The 20,793-nt window shown below is 32.5% G+C and overlaps 1 protein-coding gene and 1 long non-coding RNA gene across 3 annotated transcripts in view; one reads left to right on the top strand and one right to left on the bottom strand.

Annotated features, from left to right (window-relative positions):
- Nucleotides 1-20,793, bottom strand: part of LOC115240992 — an 87,737-nt gene that overhangs the window by 9,943 nt on the left and 57,001 nt on the right. The gene's annotated exons all lie outside the window — the stretch shown is intronic.
- The window catches only part of LOC115240991, a 67,930-nt gene that overhangs the window by 8,721 nt on the left and 38,416 nt on the right, over nucleotides 1-20,793 (top strand). For both annotated transcript variants that reach the window (XM_029816491.1, XM_029816492.1), the window contains exon 2: nucleotides 1,692-1,828. In XM_029816491.1, the coding sequence (XP_029672351.1) occupies nucleotides 1,692-1,828 (137 nt within the window). The remainder of the gene's footprint in view (nucleotides 1-1,691; nucleotides 1,829-20,793) is intronic.

Raw genomic sequence — 20,793 nt, 5'->3', positions numbered from 1 at the left:
AAAAAAAAAAAAAAAAAAAAAAAAAAAAAAAAAAAAAAAAAAAAAAAAAAAAAAAAAAAAAAAAAAAAAAACCAAAGAGTCACAACATCAATCATTGTCCGCAAGCTATAACTTCTTGTCAATACTATCGGGTATACACAGCTCGACGATTTATTTCGACCTATTCCCCAAAGTTATCGATTTAAAATTATATACAAATGTAAATGTGCTAATATAAGAGAGCGTTTAAAATATTTACGATTATTGGACAGTAAGCAGGTTGAATAAAACTTTATGTGCAATGTTAACGTCCATATCGGAAAATCTCGTAACGCCGATACGAAAGTTAATATTAGAAATTCTTCAAACGATAAATAGGACTTAAAGTGGCGACATCCCGATATATTATTTGTGTCGTTGTTTGCGGTAAAAAAGTAAAAGCGATCTTCTTGTGCGTCAGTAGACAGCAGAAATCGTATTGATGTGTAAGAACAATATACATTTTTATACTTTTCATAATGTTTTCTCTAAAACACAACGTGAAAACCATTTTTCGATTATAAATAATGAAATTATTCATTTTTTAAAATTAATTGTTTATCATTATATGACATTTTGATTGTGACGAGAGTTGACGTCGTGCGAGACAAAATAGTAATGTTATAAATTCTTTGTATATTAATATTAATTTAACGAATAATCAATAGAGTACTACCCACACGTTTATAATTTTCAACTAAATGCAAATTTTGTCTAATTTTAATCCGGTTATGCATGTGTTTTAATATAAAGGCAGCTTTGAGCATCAGAGCTTGTTATGTGTTACCTAATCAATCCACTTTGATCCGGTGATAGATCGATGAATCGCAACGGATCCTGTAATGGAATTTAGCCCTTTCAGCACAGAAACGAGCTTATATAACGGATCCAACCTTATTGCAAAAAATTTGTTCAACTTAATACTAAGAAAATGTGAATTATATCAATCACGATAATAAACAATATGCGCGCACGATGCTCTTTCGTTCATTAGAATTCTCTTATATGATACAAATAAATCATACCATACTCGCGTCAGCTGGATTAAATTAAAGGGACTTGTATCAGGTTTGGCAAACAAGGATTCTTTTACTTGTAAAAAATATTTTTTTAATGACAATAGCATTCTAATACATTACTGCGATATATTTCGATGGAATTTAAACGATTAAATATCGCGTTATTTCGCGTGAATTACGATAAAATTGCGACTTGACTGATTCCTTTAACTCGGCAAACTCGAAGAGTCGGCACGTCTCTAATCGAATTAGGCGTGTGCGGCGAAGCGCGTTAACGCGGACAAATAGATGGATTACTGGAACGAACAGTGGCAGCGGGAAGCTAACAGTCCCAAATAATTCTGAATTTATTGCTGAAATGTTCAGTGATTGAGATACAGGACCAATAATTGATTCGTGTGTTTACCCGTGAGATTTAGCTGTGCGAGTTGTGCATCGTTACGATTGAACATATTCTTGCATCCGATGAAACGGCGATAATCAAAATCAAAGGGATCGGCTTACTTGTTTGACTTTGCGAAAATATTCTCTTTCTCTGCCGAAAAATTCTCTTTCCATTATTTACGATCTAAAATAATTTTAAGAGCTAGCAATCACATCGAGACATACTCTTTATGAATTGTACAAATTACAAATTATTTATTATGTCTACAGGTGTTGGGAGGATTAGGGCGCAGAATGTCGAGCGGCGACAAGGCTTCACCAGGCCTAACCATCGATCGTGCCGCTTTTTTGCTTCTGCGAGTAAAGAAAGCATTCAAAAAGAAAAAGCAGCAGCGAAAAGAGAAAAGGTGAGTGGTTGGCCCGTTAATTTAGCCGGTCGGCCGATGGCTTTCGCTTTTCGATGAGAGAAAGGCGGAAAAATCTTAGATGGAAAGCATGGAAAATTTCTTTCAAACCGTTTTTTTTTTTTTTTTTTTAAACTAGACTCAAAGCTATCTCATTCAACGGACCAATTTGTCATGGTGATGCATGACATAAAGAATTCGTTGACACGATTCGCAAAATTGATTCTTATCTTTACATGAGCTTTTTCTTTTATTATTCTCTTTTGTCTTGAAATTAATTTTGATACATTGCCTTTACACTCTTTAATCCCAGCTAGTGATGACGCAATGTATCTTTAATGCAAAATTGAATTATGCATAATCTGTTGACTCCCGAGGCATCAAATAGAATTTACAGATTAAGCTTTGCATCTCAGAATGAAGAGAATAACGCTGATATATTATTCAATTTATAAGGAAAGAAGTGTTTATAGAAGCGCAAGCATATCGTTCGCTGATGAATATATTATATTATATTATTGCAAATTGTAAGAAAAAACTTGGTGTGTCCCTGTAGGTGTAAACGATCGTTTCAAAAGGATATACATAGACATAGATATAGATAGACATAGACATTGTGCAAATGGTTTTATCAACTAAACTTTATTTTATTCTTACTCTCGAGATTGATAAACAATCTTTTTCGCAACGCATTCAATCGACAACAGATTGACTTAACTCCAGCTTATTGAACAGTTCGCCAAAGTCTCGGTTTATCTTCCATAATCTTTGCACAAGCATTGCGCATTGTTCAGACATTTAATCATGAAATTAACAAACACTTCACGTGCGAAACAATATTTTCATTTCGTCTACGACATTAATATTCTATAACAGCTTTGAATATTCATAAAGCAGCTACTCGAATATATTGAAGTACACGCGTTAAGAGCTCCAGGCAGCATCTCGTCTTCCGTTTATATTGATGGTAATTCTCGAACATGTTTATTTATTAAACAATATCCACCGATTTTATATTTATCTCATTCATGGAATCGCGCGACTCTTACATAATACATCAAAATGTTATCGTCGTATATATTTTTATTAGAACGAAATTATTTCAATAATTCTACCTTCTCTATTATTTCATAAATCAAAAAGACAGACAAATTTAACTTTGGCAATTTGCACACATTCGACTAATAATTTTCTCGCTAATTTAAGCTTCAAAAATTATTTCATAAATCAAAAAGACAGACAAATTTAACTTTGGCAATTTGCACATTCGACTAATAATTTCCTCGCTAATTCAAGCTTCAAAATGTGATTAATGAAGGAAAGATAGTCGAATAATTAATTTTAGTCTCGAAACAGTTTCCTGGAATTAGGCAATTCGTCGATATTCATCCCCAGTGACCAAGGCATTATGAATTCTTGATAACTACTACTAAAGCGCAATTGCACATTTAGTATGCGCGTGGAATGGTACGTGCGAAAATTGCAGAAAATTACAACTCAAACATATCAAACGTATCGAGACAGATGTGTATTTATACTTTCGACGTGCCGCGACTGCAGCTCGTTTCAGGAAAATATGCAAATACGTCTATTAATTCCGACTACGATAGTAGACAGCAGTCAATTAAATCTAATCAGCAGTTGATGTAATCTAATAAAGCTTACATTAAACTGATTTCACTGGCTTACATTAAAGTGTTCCCGTGTGTTCCAATTCACACGCAGATCAAAAGGTTTTTCGTTACCAGCATACTCTCTTTACCTCGTTCGGACAGTGATGAAGCATCTCCTCGAATTTCTCGGATCATTTTACCACTGGTGCGTGAAAAACGGATTCTCCAACGTGTCGCTTAAACATTTTGTATCATGTCGATTGTATCGGCGAGAAATGTAAGTATTATAAAGCAGCGGAATAATAATCTCGAATAAATACCAGAAATTTTTACTATTATCCATAATAATATTATTGTCATGTCATAAAATTTGTAGGGCTTTTCACATTAATAGCCATGGTCATAAGTTATATACCATACGAGTAGCGTAAAATTCATGATATGCGATATCTATCACGATTATCTTACCTATTTGGATTATTCAAAGGTCAAAATTTGCTATTCTATTCTTTCTTTAACATGTGTACCCGCGCATTTGTAACATCGAAAAATAACGGACAGAAAAGTGCGGCAAAAGCATAATAAAAGCAACGCGATGAAGATCGTAAAGATAAAGGATAGCCGCTCCTTCGTGCTTGCTCAGACTCCACATTTTTCTCAAGGAGATTTTACCAAGCATGGCGTGGGTGCAAATAGATCGAAGGTAATATAGTACGTGTTATACGAGGCTCGCAAACTCGAATGTCTACATAAATCGGATAGATGAAGCAAATGAGTGATATAATTGACAAAAAATATATAATGAAGCTTTCCCTTAATTTTTTTATTTAATGATTTAAGAACATGCAAAATAAAAAATAAATATATATATACGTGTATATTAAAATGGATATTTATGTGTGCTTTTTTCTATTCTCCAAATTGGATGACTTTTTTTATTACGCCCACGTCTCGTTTCACAAAATTATCCAAGTCACTCGTGATTATCTTAGTCGGTCGGTACATCGAGTAGATTATCCTGAGTTTGCGAACCTGTGCAGGGTAAACTATGTTACTTTCGCTCGTACATGTATACTGTTATACGCGTAATTACGGAGGAACCTGGAAATTATCTTGATAAATTCAACCAACTCTGAGGGTAGTATGCAAATTGACAGACTATTTGCCGAAGAAATAAGCAATCACGCGGAGATCATTTACCGCCGTGATGCATTAACGAGTACGTTTCGCGCAACGCTGCACTTCCATTCGGTTGCATACACAACAAGAGTTTCAGCTTCCGCTCCAATATTCATCTTTGCTACCTCATGCTACTTACAATTAGTAAAATTTTTTTGAATTTTTACTACTATTATGAGAAAAATATGATTGCATTTGCGTAAACAGCTAAACAGTGCTCTCCATGCAACATGTTTACAAAGATAATAATGCTTCTTTTTCTGTGATTGTTACGATGTTTTGTCAGTCATATCATATTAAACACTGCTGTGACAAATTTTAAAATTTCAGTGCACGTGTATATCTGTATTATGTAGAGCGTAATAATTATGCAAATATTCTTACAGGGGACACATACAGCATGACTGTCTATGTAGAAGCTTATTCGTGAAGTTTCAGTAACCTAGGTGACGTGAAATAGCGTTAAACTCTGTTAAAAAATTCGGAATAACGTTAGCAAGTAAACGTTTGCACATTTCATTTGCCTACATTTCAAGATTAATGGCTACCTTTTTGCTTTGACTCAATGTGACTCACTCTTCGTCCATCATTTTATTTCCTAATGGATATTTCCTGCGAAACGAAGACTAGGTCAAACGTAAAATGTCAAAAAATATAAAAAAAAAAACAGAAAATTTTACTTATATTATGCAATATGCATCTATCTTTTTTATGGAAAGAACTTTTTATCTAATACGAAAAGAAAATGATGATAAAAACTATCCAGAAAGATTTGTCAGAAAGTATCGTATATGTACACACACATAACCGATGTATTTCTTTTTCCTTTTTTTTCTTTGTTCTTTTAATTTATAAGAGAAGCTAATATTTCAAATAGCCATAGTATTACGTATCGGTTCACATTATTCTTTAAAAGCACTGCACTTTTTGTCGACGTTAAGGCTTTTTTTAGCGTACGTAACGTATAAAGTATAGCGGAAAATTATATTTCACCTCGCGAATATCCTTTTATTGATTTTTATATGTATCGCTGACTGGCTGCAATTTGCTCGCACAGCTGATTGTAAGTAACTTTGACGATCATCGGGCTGTGTACATTTTTACAAAAAAGAGCACAGTTATCTTTTGCAACTAACATTTTCACACAATGCCTACATACTTGTCTTATCTAATGCATATTCCATTGTTATTATGTACGAAAATACTATATATTTTATGCATTTTTCATAAAATCCAATATCAATGACTGCAATTCTACGTTTTAACTCGGTTTGCCTTTGCTTCGCTCATCGTTTTATCATTTAATAGATGCCTTCTGCTTAATGAAATCGAGATCAGGGTCATTCACTACACTTGTTTAAAGGACCCGGTTGTCATTATATATGTTGACGTAAACGCGGAGATGGCTACTTCACGTGCGTGACACTATTGCCGAAGTATACTCGTGTGTGCACGCGCAGCATATACACATGTTATATTTGCGGAAATCCTAGGTCCGTCACACCTGATTAAATACACGGATGTAATGCACGATACATCGTTGGATCTTTGCGATGAGGTTTCTCATTTACTTGAAAATGCACGTAATTTGTGGAGGTTCCATTACAAATTGTGCGGGAGTGCGCAATAATGCAATGGTATGCAAAGTGCACTCGCAAACATGTTCACACATATTCATGTTGCTCTTGCGTATAATTCTCCGTTTTGCGGAAACAGAACAGTGCAATCGTATTGCACGGTATCATGATTTATCATTCTGAATTAATGCGCCTTTGAAATCACAAAACATTTTTCTAATATTATAGATACAAGCTTTAAATAAAATTCTTTTAATTTTATTTTCGATTATCGTTAATGAAAATATTGTCCGCACTATTAAATATTTATGCAAACAAAACATTCTGTCAAAAGCATTCCATCGCGTATGACCAAATAAATATCAAGTTATACCAGTGAGCAGTATCATAAGTACCTAGATTAAATGCAAATTAATATCATGCGATTGATTAATTCTCGCAGTATAAATCACGATATTATGATATTGTTTAGTTAAGCGTTACATCAATCGTATTGTGGTATCATTATCTAAGCACCTACGCAAAGAGTAATACATTACAATCGAGTGACGAGCGCAAGCACACACATATACGCTCACAGACATTTACGCATGAGATGCCAGATTGTCATGTACTCAAATGTTAATTTGTACAAAGGATAGTAGTAACATTAATTGCGTTTCTGTTCCAAGTAGCCGCAAGATATATTGTTAGTTCTTGACCTGTTTAAGAGTTTTCAAATTTTATGAAGCAATCATGTTAACAGAGAAAAATTCCCGTGTATAGTCCCGTGTAAATTTCTCGCATGAAAAAATGTAACGGATAAAACGCAAGAGATAAAAAGACAAGAATTATAATTGCAATTAACAAATAAATTTATTATTTTATGCTGTGCGATGGATGCATTTTTAGTCCAACAGCGAGCTTGAAAAACCGATTTTTCGTCCAAACAATCGTACAGAAAATTGCGTGTTAAAATTGACAAAACATATTAATTTTATTTGGAAGCAAACATAAAATTGCGATCAGTTGATGAGTATTTTTCGTGAGATTATTTTATTCTATGTATATATACATAGAATTGTAATTAAACGATCGATTATATTTCGCTGATATTTGTCATCTGTGTGTGTGTGTGTGTGTGTGTGTATGATGATAATTTAGAAAATTTTGTTTGACTTTTAGCGATCGATAACGCTATGAAAGTTCGCCTATTCACGGTTAAATGGCATACGAATCATAAAAAAGTTTCCTTCATTTACTTGCTTATGTAATTTATAAATTCCATATTCTTTTAATGTTTATTTATGCTATGTGCACGTGTTATTCAAAATTTGAAAAGAATAAGAAAATTTTGTAGGAAATTACTTCAGTTAATTTCATAATTATTTCTCTAAATTTTTGTTTCGTAACATAAATAATTATATGATTTCACGATAATAAAATTTTACGATAACAGAAATCTATAAGTTAAATCGTAACAACAGCATCAATTTCGAAAGAAATAACCGCAATCTCTTCAACTTTCTTTATCTAAGATGCTTAACAATATATATGCAACAATAAACATGGAATAAAATGCTGTGCAATATACATATATACACATACACACACATACTTATTTAAATGGATATAATATTTTATGTATACTTGTATACATTTAAATCGATATATATATTATATATATCTCGCATTTTCACCTTCTCGATCATCAATGTGCTCCATTTCCTTCAGGAAAAGGATTATCATTGAACGGATTCGCGGGCGATGTGAAATTTAACGGCGCTCGCAGCTAAATAAACGTCGCTCAGGGGATTTAAATATCGTTCGCTCTCTGATCGCGCGAAAGATTGAAAATGTTTCTCGCAAAAATATCGTACTTGATGAGGCAAATATTTTTAACGTTATATTTTGCATCTACTCTTAAAATATTATCCTGCCATCGGTTGTCAACATGTTTCTTAAATTTTTATCGTTTATATCAGCTCTTCGTATAAAACAACACAATCAATCTTAAACTGTTGCAGAAAAATTAATATATAAAATTCAGAGGCGCGGACTATAACATTTAGTAATTAAAACTAATTAGTTTTAATGACTGACTTTACTAAGCTGTCGGCGCGATGCAGCTTGTCTTCATAATCCACGGTTGCATAATTTCCGTACGACAAAGAATTATGGTTTCACCTGCCACACCCACATAATCCAAATGTTTGATAATGACTCTTAGATATAAGTCAATTAATAAAATGTCTATTAAGATGGAATGTGGAAAAAGTAATCAATTTTTTCTTCAACAAAGATTGGACACATTTTAATACGATTATATTTTTACGATTATATAAAACTAGGAAGGTAAATATTCGGTACATAAGTTACCAACATTAACCAGCGTTAATCAAATTATTATTTACTCGTCAATTTTTCATACATTCTTTTCTTTTCTCGACACGTTTTTGCTACGATTCTCATACCGTTGCACTTTCGATAATACGAGCAGACAGAATTGGATTGTATGCTATGATTGATCGTCTCTCTTTCCGCGTCGGCGAGCAAAGGCGCCAATTCAACATTATTATACTAAATGCGCTATAATTATAGATGACCTAACGAGCGATTCCGTGAATATTTCAGATGCGGAACAAAGGATTCCGAAAGAGAAATGACGGATTATCGACAAAATTAAAAATTACGACAAATAGTTATTCAACAAAATTTTGTAGAAATGTTTCTTTTTAGAATCTGAATACGAATAAATACGAATTATATGTTTTCGCGGATATTTTTCTACCTTTGTCACACATACATGCAAGTAACACATACTTAAAAACCTCGACCATGAATGCAGAGTAGCATCGAGGTAACGTAATCTTTTGATCATAGGCGATCAAAAGATCACGCGATGAGAAACACACGCGTAGCGAGGATAGAATTTGCAATGATAGAGCTCGTGGAATAGAAATGGAGAATATTGTTGCATCGATAATAAGGAAGATAGCGCGATCATGAATGGAATAGCTAGCAACCATAATTGCGTGTCAAAGGTCTCGTAATGCCAGTTACAGACACGCACCGATTGTTTTCCTACAGTTGGTTCCATATTTAGACGCTTAACACGTCCCTGGTAGTCGCTCATATATGCATTATATATATATCTTGTGGAAATGTTTTTCTCTGCCACAAGGCATATTTTTTCTTAAAGAGATCACGCGTTATACATATGTATGTGAGATTATTATTGCTGATTCAGCCTATGAAAAGTCATTTCTTTTTTCATTAAACTCCTTGATATATAGTACTGAAAGAAATATAAATCAACTAGTAAAAGAAGAATTATATTCACATGACAACATAATGCGATATTTTAAACTATATTATTTTTTATCTACAACACAGCTAATAACAACGATAATTGGACTGTAAATAGAGCATAGATGGTAATTGAAAAACAAAGTTTGATGCTGCAGCGCGTTAATTAAAATAAATTTTAATGTATTTAAATTAAATACGTATTTTCGCCCAGAACATTGTTACGACACCAACTTGTAATCGTTCGTTTTCGCACTAATAATGATAAAGAACGTATCATAATTTTATTTATTGTTCTCGAGTAGCCATTAACAGGAACAAATTTTTTTATGGCAAATTCGTTCGTGTTCTACACCCGGACAATTGCAATTTGCTAGGTCGCGACCGCAGGGATTGCGACCGACAAGTGCGCCTTACAGTTTCCTTATTGGGACCATTTGTCACTGTAAGGTGTGTAGAAAGCTCGTAGCTTTACTACTTGGAAAAAGATTGTGCTGTGTTGGGTGCAACATTTGTCAAGCGTATCGAGCGTGCGAGCTGTATGCGACTGAGACGTCACCGAACGAATGTGAAAAGACCAGGCGCGATCTAGCTTGTTCTTTATTTCTTTTTTAAATTTGACGCAAGAACGCGTGGGATAACGACACAGCAAGGTAGGGAAAAATCGCGCCACACGAAAATTCAAAGAACGCTATAAAATACCAAACAATAATTTATTTTGGTGTATATTTGCATTGTGCATGCTTGCCCTTTCTTAAGAGAACGTATCTCGACATCGATCGCCACTTCAACTTAAACTCTGTGTGAGATAGCACTAGACTTTTCATTCGTTTCCGTGATCTAATGATGTCGAGGAAAAATCCGCGCTCGAGGAAATTGCGTATCACACAATCGCGTGCACAAGAACATCCAAACTTGGAGTCGGGTTTTTCGATACCGCAAAGAGAGCGCCTTTATATTATCAAACTCAAATTAATCTAAAATTTCTAGAATTCTTTAAACGGGACATAAATCAACTAGCGAAACGAAAGGGGATTGATAGTTGTCGAAAAAAAGTTGAATATTCTATTGATAAATTAATTTTATCCTTTTTCTTTTTGTTTAATTGTGTAATAAAGTTTAGAGAAAAATTTGCAAGATTTTTGGACTGCGGATATACATATATTTATGTAGAGACAACACAGCGCAGTTTCTGTAACATCGTAAGAGGATATAGAGATCTCTCCGAGGAAACGTCTCGAATATACTCTCGCTTGATTGGTAACTATAGTCGCAGTAGAACTATAAGGTGGGAAACTACCGTCGTCTTTAAGTATAGTCCTCCTCCATCTCATGGCTTCCTTTCTACCATTTGTGAGCAGACGAACCTAATTTACCTCGGGATAAGTACCCGAGGGCGGGATAAAAGCTAAGGCACATAGACGGAGTTAAAATGCAAACGATTACAAAGTCGCGAAACGTTATTACTATTATAACGTCATCCGTGAACCCATGATAGCAACAAATTCCAATCTTTCAGAAACAAGATGTGAAATTGCATAAAATTGGAATAAAATGTTGATCTAACAGAAATCATGTTTTTATTACAAGTGAATCATTTGCTTATATTCCTTTTCGAGTATTATGGTCGATTAAGAAGAAACTGAATAAAAGGAAATAAAAAATACATATATCTCATATTTACGATATATAATATAAAAGATATTAATTCAGTTCTCTGTAATGTATGATTAAATGCGCCATAAGTTTAACTTTAAGTATAAATGAGAAAAAAGAGAAATAACACATATGAATGTATCGTATATTATTGCCAAGATACAAAGAAAGGAAGTTTGAATTGGCGAGAAGCTTTCCATCAAGAGCCAAGGTTCGAAAGCCGCCATCGATCTGGAATTAATCTTGTCGGATACAAAGTTACTATCGAGTTAATATTATGTTTGTATTCGTAACTATACTGATCACTCACAAACGTTGAAACAGTCTCTCAAAGCGTACATATGTATTATGTTATATCCACTTCAAAGTTCTCTCGCTGCTTGTAATGCTTGTAATCGATCCTGTAATAAATGTTTAATTGTCTGACGGTATTACGAGGCTTGAAAGAATTTCTCGAAATTAACGTTAAATAAGGGTTTTCAGCCGCTGAACATTTCGAATAAACTTCAGAGCTATCGCGGTGGTGATTAAGCAATGCTTAAATGACGAACTCTATGACTCTCCTTCAAAGTTAGTTCGAGATAACTTACACCGAAGGAGATAATTACGTAGCGAAAAGAATGTTGAAGAACGTCCTTCAACATCAAAATTTTAATATTTATTATCATGATATAACTTTGTCCGTCGCTTCTAACTCTCATTTGCATTCGAACCAGCTCTACTACTTTCTATCCTACTTTTTTTTTTTTTTCTCGAATGTGTATGTATACATATATATAATAGATTAGTACTTTTTTTATCGAGATTTTTTCTCTTGCAAGATTTTTAAAACTAATACTTTTGATATGGAAATTTATAATCATTAGATATAATGCCAGTCGATAAAAAGATTTCTTTTCTAAAAATGTAATCGATAAAAAAATCATTTTTTATCATTACGATTTTTAATATCTTCGTACTAAAGGGGAGAAAAATTTTGATTGTTTATCTGCAATGTCTTTAAAAGTTTTCGTCAAAGCGTGTAGAACGAATAAATTGAGCGTCGTTATTCATATATATGTCCCATCTCATCATCGAGTATATGTCAAATATTTCGAGAAAGGCGATAAGCTAAAATACGAAATGTTGAATTAACTTGCGAAATTAATTGCTTGCTCGCAATTTCCCCGAGGTAGCTAGCTCGCCCCGGCTGAGCAGTCTTTGCTTTGCAGCTTTGCACTATCTCTCCACGATGCATTTTCGCGGAAGGAGTTTGAGAGAGAGAGAGAGAGAGAGAGAGAGAGAGAGAGAAAATTATTTTTGTAATAAAATTGTTAAAAGGATACATAAAAGAGCTTCTCAGGAAGGAATCAGAAAGTTGCGAAAATGGAAACATAATATCTGGCGAAGACGTGAGAGAAAGCGTTATCATGCATTTGTCTGGAAACTTGCCTACCATATCCAAAATAAGGAAGCTATTTCCGGTGGGACTGAAAAATCTGACAAACACGAAACACGCGGGTTTGCAAGTGTTCGCAGAGGCAAGCCGTGCTGCTACAAATATACGGTGCCTCTTTGCCTCACGTCGTTTGCGATACATGACATTCACCATGTGCTGCATCATTGAAGCTACAAACGACGTAGTAGACAACAACGATATATATCTTATTCATTAGGTACCATGTAATAGCGTTTCGTACTACAAGAATAAATTTAGATCAAGTTTGTTTGGCACAAACTTTTGTTTATTTTAAGAAGAAATGAAATCGTGTTTAATTACTTTGCATGCATTAATTATATTTGCAAATATAATTTGATAAATATATACATAAAATTTTCTATAAATGCATGGAAATAAAGATATCGTGCGAGAGTATCAAGATACATTCTCTCTATCTCTTTTTTCTTTTCTCTCTCCCTTTTCTTTTCCTTTTATTTCTCGGATATTATTTTCGCTAAAAAATATTTTGTTATCTTCAAACAATGATTTAAAGAAGGCATTGAGAGAAAAGAACTTATTTACATTCGAGATAGAAATTATGATATAAGTTATATCTTACAATGATCAGAATAGTACAGTGGAGAAAACATATGGAACGTGATTCTCCGGATGCTCGTAAAAGCAAATAGTTTTAGAAATATGTTGTCTACTTATTCTTGTAATTCGAGCGTAAGAATGAGACTGTTTCCATATGGTATTTTCAATCTGCTACTACACACAGCGAGCTTGACGATTAAAGCTAAAAATAAATATAATTTTCTATACATATCGGCAAGTTTAATCTTTGCAATAATGTAAATATTCTCTTTTTTTTTTTTTTAATATTATTTAATCTTATATTATAAAAATATTTTTACAAATATGTTTATTTCTCTACTTATTTGTTTTCTCAAAATGAGAATACATTAACGAGAAATATCTTAAAAAATATAGCAGTATGTTTTTTCTATTCCATTTTTATTCTTGTATAAAAATTAAATTTTGCAAAACAGAAAAATATATTTATCAATTTGTTTCTATTCTTAAAAAAACAGATTAAAAAATATGGAAACTTTTCTAGCCAAGATTACAGTCCTTTATATTTGACGTTACAGAAAATATACGATGGCTGGAGCATACAAAGTGCAGTTTCCATATGGTAATAAAAGTGAATCAAGTTGAACATACAGTTCACACGAATTTTTCGTGTTAAATTTCTTTTGCATCTCATAAACTCATAAAATTAAATTTTTATTCCGTTGCTTTAGGAAAGCAGACTTGGCCACTTAGCTAATTCATTCTCGAAATTCTGCAGAGAGATATTTCTAGCGAGTGATTAATTAAAATTTTTCGTATGTCTCGCCTATGGAAATTCTCATGCTTCTTTCACATCCGTGTTCATTTAATTTCATATTGTTAACAAGAATCTCTACATATTATGAAGTTGCAAGTATTGTTGGAATTCCATTGTTTATTCCATTTATCGTTTTATTTGTCGATAGACATACAATTGTCGCGCGTTGAAACACAAAAATTCATTCTAATGTGTGTGTTCTTCTAGAATAATATAAGAACGTGTTGAAAAAATTTCAAAGAATTTTACAGTTAATATATAGATATATTTTGGACCACGCAAATTTTCTTTACATATGATTAATTTAAAATTGTATTTTGATGAAAAACTATAATCTCATGTTCCGTTTACATTTTAAAGCCATAAACGGTTTAGCCGTGTGTCCGTCCGTTATTCCATTTTTTTCGCCGCATTTTTTCAGCGCACCTTTTGTCAAACGACCAGGGTTCAGAAGTGGCATTGATTTTTCTTCTTTTCCTGCCAGCTTGTTACTCCATTATTTGCTTTGTGATCATACGCGAGTTTTACGCTCGACGAGACGGCGTTTTAATTATCTTCGATCGTGCTTTCGCAACGAAATGCCATATGTGAAGTCGCTGAAAATTCCATTTATCGTACGACGACGATTATTGGCCTTACGTTTTGCTGACAAGCGCACGAGCATCTCATATAAATCACAAATCAAAAAGTAAAAGACGTGGCGCATAAGGCGTGCGGTTTGATAAGAGAATCCAGCGAGATATAAATCTTTAAAAAGCTCTATAGTACGATGACATTTTACTCAACGGCTTTTAAATGACCTAGTTTTCTCGGTTACATTTCAAAACAAAATTATTTATATATAATAATTTAACGATATTATTTTATAATATATAACGTAATTTCTGCATGTATCTCTTAACATTACAATTTACTATGAAATGTGTTCTCTCGTGTGTTATTACAAAGCAGATATAAAATTTATGTACGGCAATTTATTGAAGAAATTGTAAAGTTTTATGAAATTATGCCACAAATTTATGCAACCATAACATTTTAATGTATCATCTATTTTTGATATGATCATTTACGCATATTCTAGCATTAATTTTCTCTTTTAAAGCAATTTAATACTTTTCTACGAATAAGGTTTATGGCACTATTGTGCGAATAATAATCCAATTTTTATAGTCAATATCCAGTTATTCTGCAGAATATTTCAAAACTATATTGCGCTACGTAATTTAAAAACGTATGTTATAGAGAGAAATTAAATAGACAAATGATTAAAAGATGAAAAATTTAAATTTTTAGAAAAGTTTTTATTCTCGAAAAAGAATCTTTAATTTTGAAAATTAAATTTGAATCGAATAATCAATTTCTCACAAAATCGAAAAAGTTACTAGATTTTTGGACTTTCACAATTCTAATAATTTTTGGATTTTTACAAATAGAAACTTTGTATCAGTGTGAAATATGGACAAAGTAGTATGTGTGAAAGGAGTGCGCGGCAATATTGTAGGAAATTGCCAGACATCTCCTTTCTTGAAAAACTATAGGTGCTGGCACGCTCTCTGAAATGCTACGGCGCTAAACGGGTTGAGATACGAGGGCGCCGTTTTCAACGAAGGTCACGAACACGATAATACGATAGCGAGCGTGCCAAAAAAGTTTTATACAACTGATAGAAAGAAATTTATGTATCCTGATATCGCAAAAACACGCCAATCAATTGTTTCTTATTTTTACTAAAATTCACCAACATCGAAAATACAAATATTGCAAAATCGCGAGGTTTGTTCCCTCAAAATTTTTTATGTTGTCAAATACCTGTCAAGTATATATAAAAAACAAATTGACGAATATTTTATGAGTTTTAGTAAACATATATTAAGAAAATATAAAAATTAAATTATCAAGATTAAATGCAAATTTTGTTCCTTAGTCTGTTCTCAATATATTGTAATAATCTACGCTGATGTACGAAAAAGAGACTTTTCTTATAGTGAATCAGAATGAGATACCTTTCCACGACATAGCTCATTTAGTGGAAATGGAAGGAAGCCATTAGAGTTTCTCAGTCATTCACACAGAACAAAAGCTGTTAACATGATACACACTGCTCCAGAATATTATCCTGCCAACATCCCTACTGAAAATAATCCTCGTTCGCTCAAAGTGTTATCGATCCCGTAGCAATCATGATGACTCTTGAAAAATATCGAAATTTGAGACGAACAAGTTCTACGCTACAAAGAAATGACTGATATTGGCGTGCAGACTTTTAAAGAGACAGGTATTAGAAGAAAAAGAAATTTAAGGTCACGAGAAAGACTGAATTTTACTGGAAAGATCAAAAGGAAGAAATGGGATAAAACGGGATAAAACGAATGATTATTATTTCTTTGAGCTAATCAAAAATTTAATCCAACATGGCGTAATCGAGAAAGAATTTATGATAAATTCATTAGCAAAGACGCGAAAAAAGAAACGGTGAAATTAGATAAATCGATCGAGAGTTCAACGTTTTGCAATTTACCTCTTCAATTTCCTTTAAATAAAGGTATAGAATCGATTCAATGTATTTACAAAGTTAAATGTTCTTTTATTGCGATAATTTTTGCTAATTGTCAGGCTCCTAATTAATAGATCTTCTATATCTATAATTAGTCATCATTTTGCCATGGAATAACAAATGACAAACACGTAAGTAATACTCTTTCAGCGGTTCTTGTAATATCCGATAATTGGCACTCGATATTCGCCCAGAATTGCGCAATTAAAGACTTCCCGAGACTGAGGTCACGTCGCTTTTCTTCTATCGTTGACCTTAATTAATATAAAATATTCATATGTCTAAATTTTTAATCTGTTGTTTTATGAATTCAATTAATATCGGATTTTTTTATGCAATATATATTATTAATTGTCTCATTCTCTCTATATAAATTGTGTAAAGTTTTAAACGAGAATAATATTTATATTTCGCGTTTTATGTACGTGTATACGTTATATGATAACTAAAACTTTTAAATATATAAACAAATATTTTTTCCAATCAAGATGTAAAATCAATGATTAAAGGTACCGCAAATATATGTATATATGTATTTTATATATCGCAATTTTCTCTTTCCGATTTATTTACACCGATTCTATATTTCTCGAACAAGTAAATATTTTTCTAATTAGCAATAACGCACACACACACACACACACACAAACCTCGAAATATTTATTTGTACAAGATCTCACTTTCCCATATTCGACGTTAATCAAAAATCTTCTCGTATTATCGAGATTGACCACATTCTAGACTACAAATGACAAATATGACAACATGTACATGTTGATATCTTTAATAATATTCTTATCATAAATTTATATGTGTAAAAATGTGAAAAAAACACACGAATAATCTCTGCGGGAATTCTAAATAATATTGTTAAGTATCACAATATGTTTAAAAAAAATCGATATAAACGCAATATTTAAAAATACAAAAATTCGTATGTAATTCATACTGCGGCAAAAAGTTACGATTTTATGGGTTTGACAGTTTTTTGATGAAACGTATCAGGTATACATCAAACTGCGTGCTTACAAGCAACGCGAGTGATAAATGTCGCGTCGATGAAAGATCAAAGATAAATGAGAGATAGTGTTTGGCTGTCGTTCCAACTCGATCAATAATCTTTCCGCTTATATAAATAGCCGCTATTGATTTTCCACTTTGTAACGTATTCTTCGTTTGTCTTTTCTCATCGGATTGCCGACTTTCGATATTTCAAGGTGAGCACTACGAAAACAAACAATTTGCTTCTTCATTACAGTTATTTGGACCAACACACAAACAAGTTAAACATGAGCTGAGATATATGAATCTATTTGAATGTTGTATCGGGATTAAATCGCGTTTATAATTATTATAATCTCGCGGTTTATCACAAGAAAAAAGCTATTTCCTAAATCTCATTGCATGTACTATTAATTCTTATGTGTTTGTAATACAAATTTTCAAATAATGGAGAATAATAAAAAATAATAAAAGAAGATAAAAGAATATAATAAGATCGATGATAATAAAACAAGATGTATCGATTACATTTATATTGTTATAAAATAAGATTTCAAGTTTTGTCACATCTCTTAAATATAAGAACCATGTCGGAGAATCGCGATACGTTATAAGAAATTTTAATTTCGCAGTTGGCTAAATAGATTCTAATAGTGCAACGCATCGTAAATCTGTATTTCAATGCTGAGTGTCCGTTACAAGTAAATTTATAGCACCAATGTAAAGCATTCTCGACGTGCGTTTCCTGGCTATTATTTCATTTTGTATACCGACATTCTCTTAAATTTACGTTTGACCCTGCAGCACATAATATATAACAAGTTTGGAACATGTCATGTGTAATTCTAATTTCAGAAAATTGTGAGTTACTATATGAATAATATATTACATCATATAAGATTATCATCATCATTATTATTAGCTAATCATCATTAACACTTGAAATTTCTATCGTAGTAAAGATGTCTGATTTTTCGATCGCAGGAAATGGAAGAAACAAACATGTTGTAATCCCATCTTTTTCAAGAAGATTTGCTGATCGAGACATTACAATTGCGAAGATCAAAGAGTAATCAAAAGTCGAGGAAAATTAGAAATGATTTCACAAACTCTTCTCTTTATCTCTCGGTATCTTTTCCTTTTTTGAATATAGTAAAATAGAGATATCTAGAAAAAAATACGCTGTCTCTTACTATTTGAAAAGGTTTGATTACAATTACACGAAATAACCGTAGGAAAATTTTTTAATAAATTTATATTTGAGTATTTAATTATGTAATGAAATATATAAATGTTTCTCTTGCATTCTCCCAACAAATACATTGTTTTCATTTTATTGAGAAAAATAGAGACATATCAATCTTTGTAATATCTTTCTAAATAATTTTCTTTAAAATTATCATTGAAGCCGGATAGTTTTTTGCGGCTTGTAAAATATGTATTTATTATTATAAAAAATATTATATAAAAGAAACATATTTCCAGGTAATACTCTTCTCTTTTCGAGGTAAAAAAGATTTTTTCTCACGTACAATCTTTCGATCGCTTACTAATATCAAGCTCACCGTTTTCCATTCCCGTATCGACACGTCGATTGAAAAGTATTCAGCCGCTGCACATTGGAGCGCTATAGAAAACTCGTTGTTGACTCATGTTCCTTCTCACTGCACACGATTGAGTATTCTCGGGGTGGACAGTTGTCCGACTTTTTGTACTATGTCATGTCGAAAAAACATGACAATATCAATTGCAAGGTAGATAATCGTCACGATTCCATTGAGACGATTTAATGTCTCAAAATCTCATATTTAATAAAAATTTAGAGTAAATAAAAACTAATAATTTTTATGTTGCGTTGAAATATGTATAAATAACGAAAGTAAACATACTGTAATATTAGTATAATAAATAACGAATCTTCTTGCAGTTTAGCTGAATTTTTTTTCACGCGCGCAGGATGAATACATTTCAGCTCTTTTCAAGTTTAGCCGGATTTAAGAGTCAGCAATTACTTTTGTTTACGTTGTCATCTCGTAGCATCGTAAGCTTATTTGTGTTTGTGTGTGTGTGTGTGTGTGTCTCCACAAGTCCCATAAGTTAAAGACTTGGGCGTTCCCAATGGTTTCTCAAGGATGTGCTATTCCCCTCGTCGATTTACGATGACGCGTAAAATCAATTAGATTTCTTCATCTTTTTCCGCCGTTTTTATTCTATCCCGAGGGTAAACGCTTTTTTCCTATCGGAGAGACCACAGCTTCTCTGAAATTTCGCTCAAGTTTTACTTTGTTCGTCATTAGACGGGTTAATTTAATTCCGTACTACTCTAGAGCAACTTTCGCGTAAATTTTGCCGATATAATTTTCCCTCCGGTGTTGAAAGAAATTCTGTGTAATATAAATCTTATTCTAAGATACGAATCATACACACATATCGATTATAGTTTAGATATTAAAAATATTATCATTGGATGTCTAAAAAATTTCTGCTCGCTATACGTATTGGTTTTCTTAGTTTGCTGAAAAATCGAGATCTTGGTTGAGTTTGTTTTTTTAAATTGTGTTGGGTGTATATGGCTACCATGGGAGCAATTTTAATTCTTGTAAACTTTTATGTCCAACCCGTAATTCTCAGGATACCTCTACATTTTACGTAAAACAAATTCACGTGTACATATATATTTAAATCATAAAAGAACACTGGGCTATAACTTTACATTATCGCTAAAAGTATAAAAAAAAAAAATTCATTTTCCTTATACAACAATTCCTAACAATAATATTAACATTATATCATTATTCATGAAGAAATTTATGTAAGAGATATAAAATTTACAACTATATCTTTCATGTTTGTGTCACGTATCTATAAAATATCTTGGAGAAAATTATTCGAGTTTCTTCTTGAGAAGAAAGGACAGATCTGAGACGATCAAGAAACGAAACAGAGAACGCGAGAAAGTTTGACGAAAAGTGCGCCTTGAACAAAACAAGTTACTGCAATCAAGAACTCTTTGTGAAATGTGTCGCTGCAGATATAGAATTCACTCGTACGTACTTTTAACCGAGCAAGCTCCAAGAACTTGATTAGGATATATCGGTGCTTGTCTTTGCTCACGTCTTACTGCTGACTCTTATTATTAGTGACAGAATGCTGATTGATAAGAGACGAATTTCCGATTCACAGCACCGCCAACATTATCAACTATATCTTGGTGTTTTATGCTTTCAATCTCTAATACACGTGATAAATATGTCCAAGAAACAATATTTTTTTTTAAGATATTCTT

This window comes from Formica exsecta, unplaced genomic scaffold (genome assembly GCF_003651465.1).
Source record: "Formica exsecta isolate Colony F162 unplaced genomic scaffold, ASM365146v1 scaffold458, whole genome shotgun sequence".
Lineage (NCBI taxonomy): Eukaryota > Metazoa > Arthropoda > Insecta > Hymenoptera > Formicidae > Formica > Formica exsecta.
Note: the sequence above shows the minus strand (reverse complement) of the source record. Positions and strands in the feature narration are given on the sequence as shown.